The following is a 781-nucleotide window of genomic DNA, read 5'->3' as shown; positions in this document are numbered from 1 at the left end:
CACCACCTTATGTATATATATATATGTGTAAGCTTTTGCTGAATGAAATGATCTGCTCCTTTTCTCCAAACTATCTCTCTATTATCATATTTGTCTTCTCTTTCTCTCCTTCACCATATTTATCTAACCACATTTAACCTTCAAATTTCAATTACAGATGTGCACTTTTGATCCTGTGATTTTAAATTTTCTCAACATTAATGTATATTAACCATTACACCATTTAATTAGCCATGCATATTTAGGTTTGTACGGTTAGTTACTTCATATTTGAAGATAATATTTGTTCTCACAATCTAAAAATGGATCAAGAACCTGCATTTCATTTGATTGAAGGTTAAATATACTTAATCATATATCAGAAGAATTCATAGTCTAAAAATCCCTGTGATTACCAAGTATGGATCATTGGTGCAACCACAATTGGACTTGTTACAGCATGGAGACCAATTACATCCACCCAAGTTATCGATCCGATACAACTTCTCCAGTTTTGTTACCATTATATTCAACTGTCAATGTATACTTAGCTTCTCATACTTGCTGCTGAAAGACAATCTTGAAGGATAAACACTTATGTTTGTGTTTGATGGCACGACCATATTAATAGAATAGTTAGCAGGACCATTGCCAACATTTGTCACTGTCCTAACGAACTTTTGACTCAGTGTTGCTGTAGTTTCATTTGTGTATAGCGCGATGAATGATGGGTAGTTAAGATCAGAAGATGCATTTTGACAAGTGTAGGTTGATGATCTTGTGATTGTCAAAATTTGCTTGA

General features: G+C 33.4%; 1 protein-coding gene across 1 annotated transcript in view; it reads right to left on the bottom strand.

The window, feature by feature from the left end:
* Positions 1-307: 307 nt before the first annotated feature.
* Positions 308-781, bottom strand: part of LOC102591691 (subtilisin-like protease SBT1.7) — a 2,613-nt gene continuing 2,139 nt past the window's right edge. Inside the window, exon 3 of the mRNA XM_015312049.1 lies at positions 308-315. Within this exon, the coding sequence (XP_015167535.1) occupies positions 308-315 (8 nt within the window). The remainder of the gene's footprint in view (positions 316-781) is intronic.

Source organism: Solanum tuberosum, unplaced genomic scaffold (genome assembly GCF_000226075.1).
Source record: "Solanum tuberosum cultivar DM 1-3 516 R44 unplaced genomic scaffold, SolTub_3.0 scf00184, whole genome shotgun sequence".
NCBI lineage: Eukaryota > Viridiplantae > Streptophyta > Magnoliopsida > Solanales > Solanaceae > Solanum > Solanum tuberosum.
This window is presented reverse-complemented; position numbering and strand designations above follow the sequence as displayed.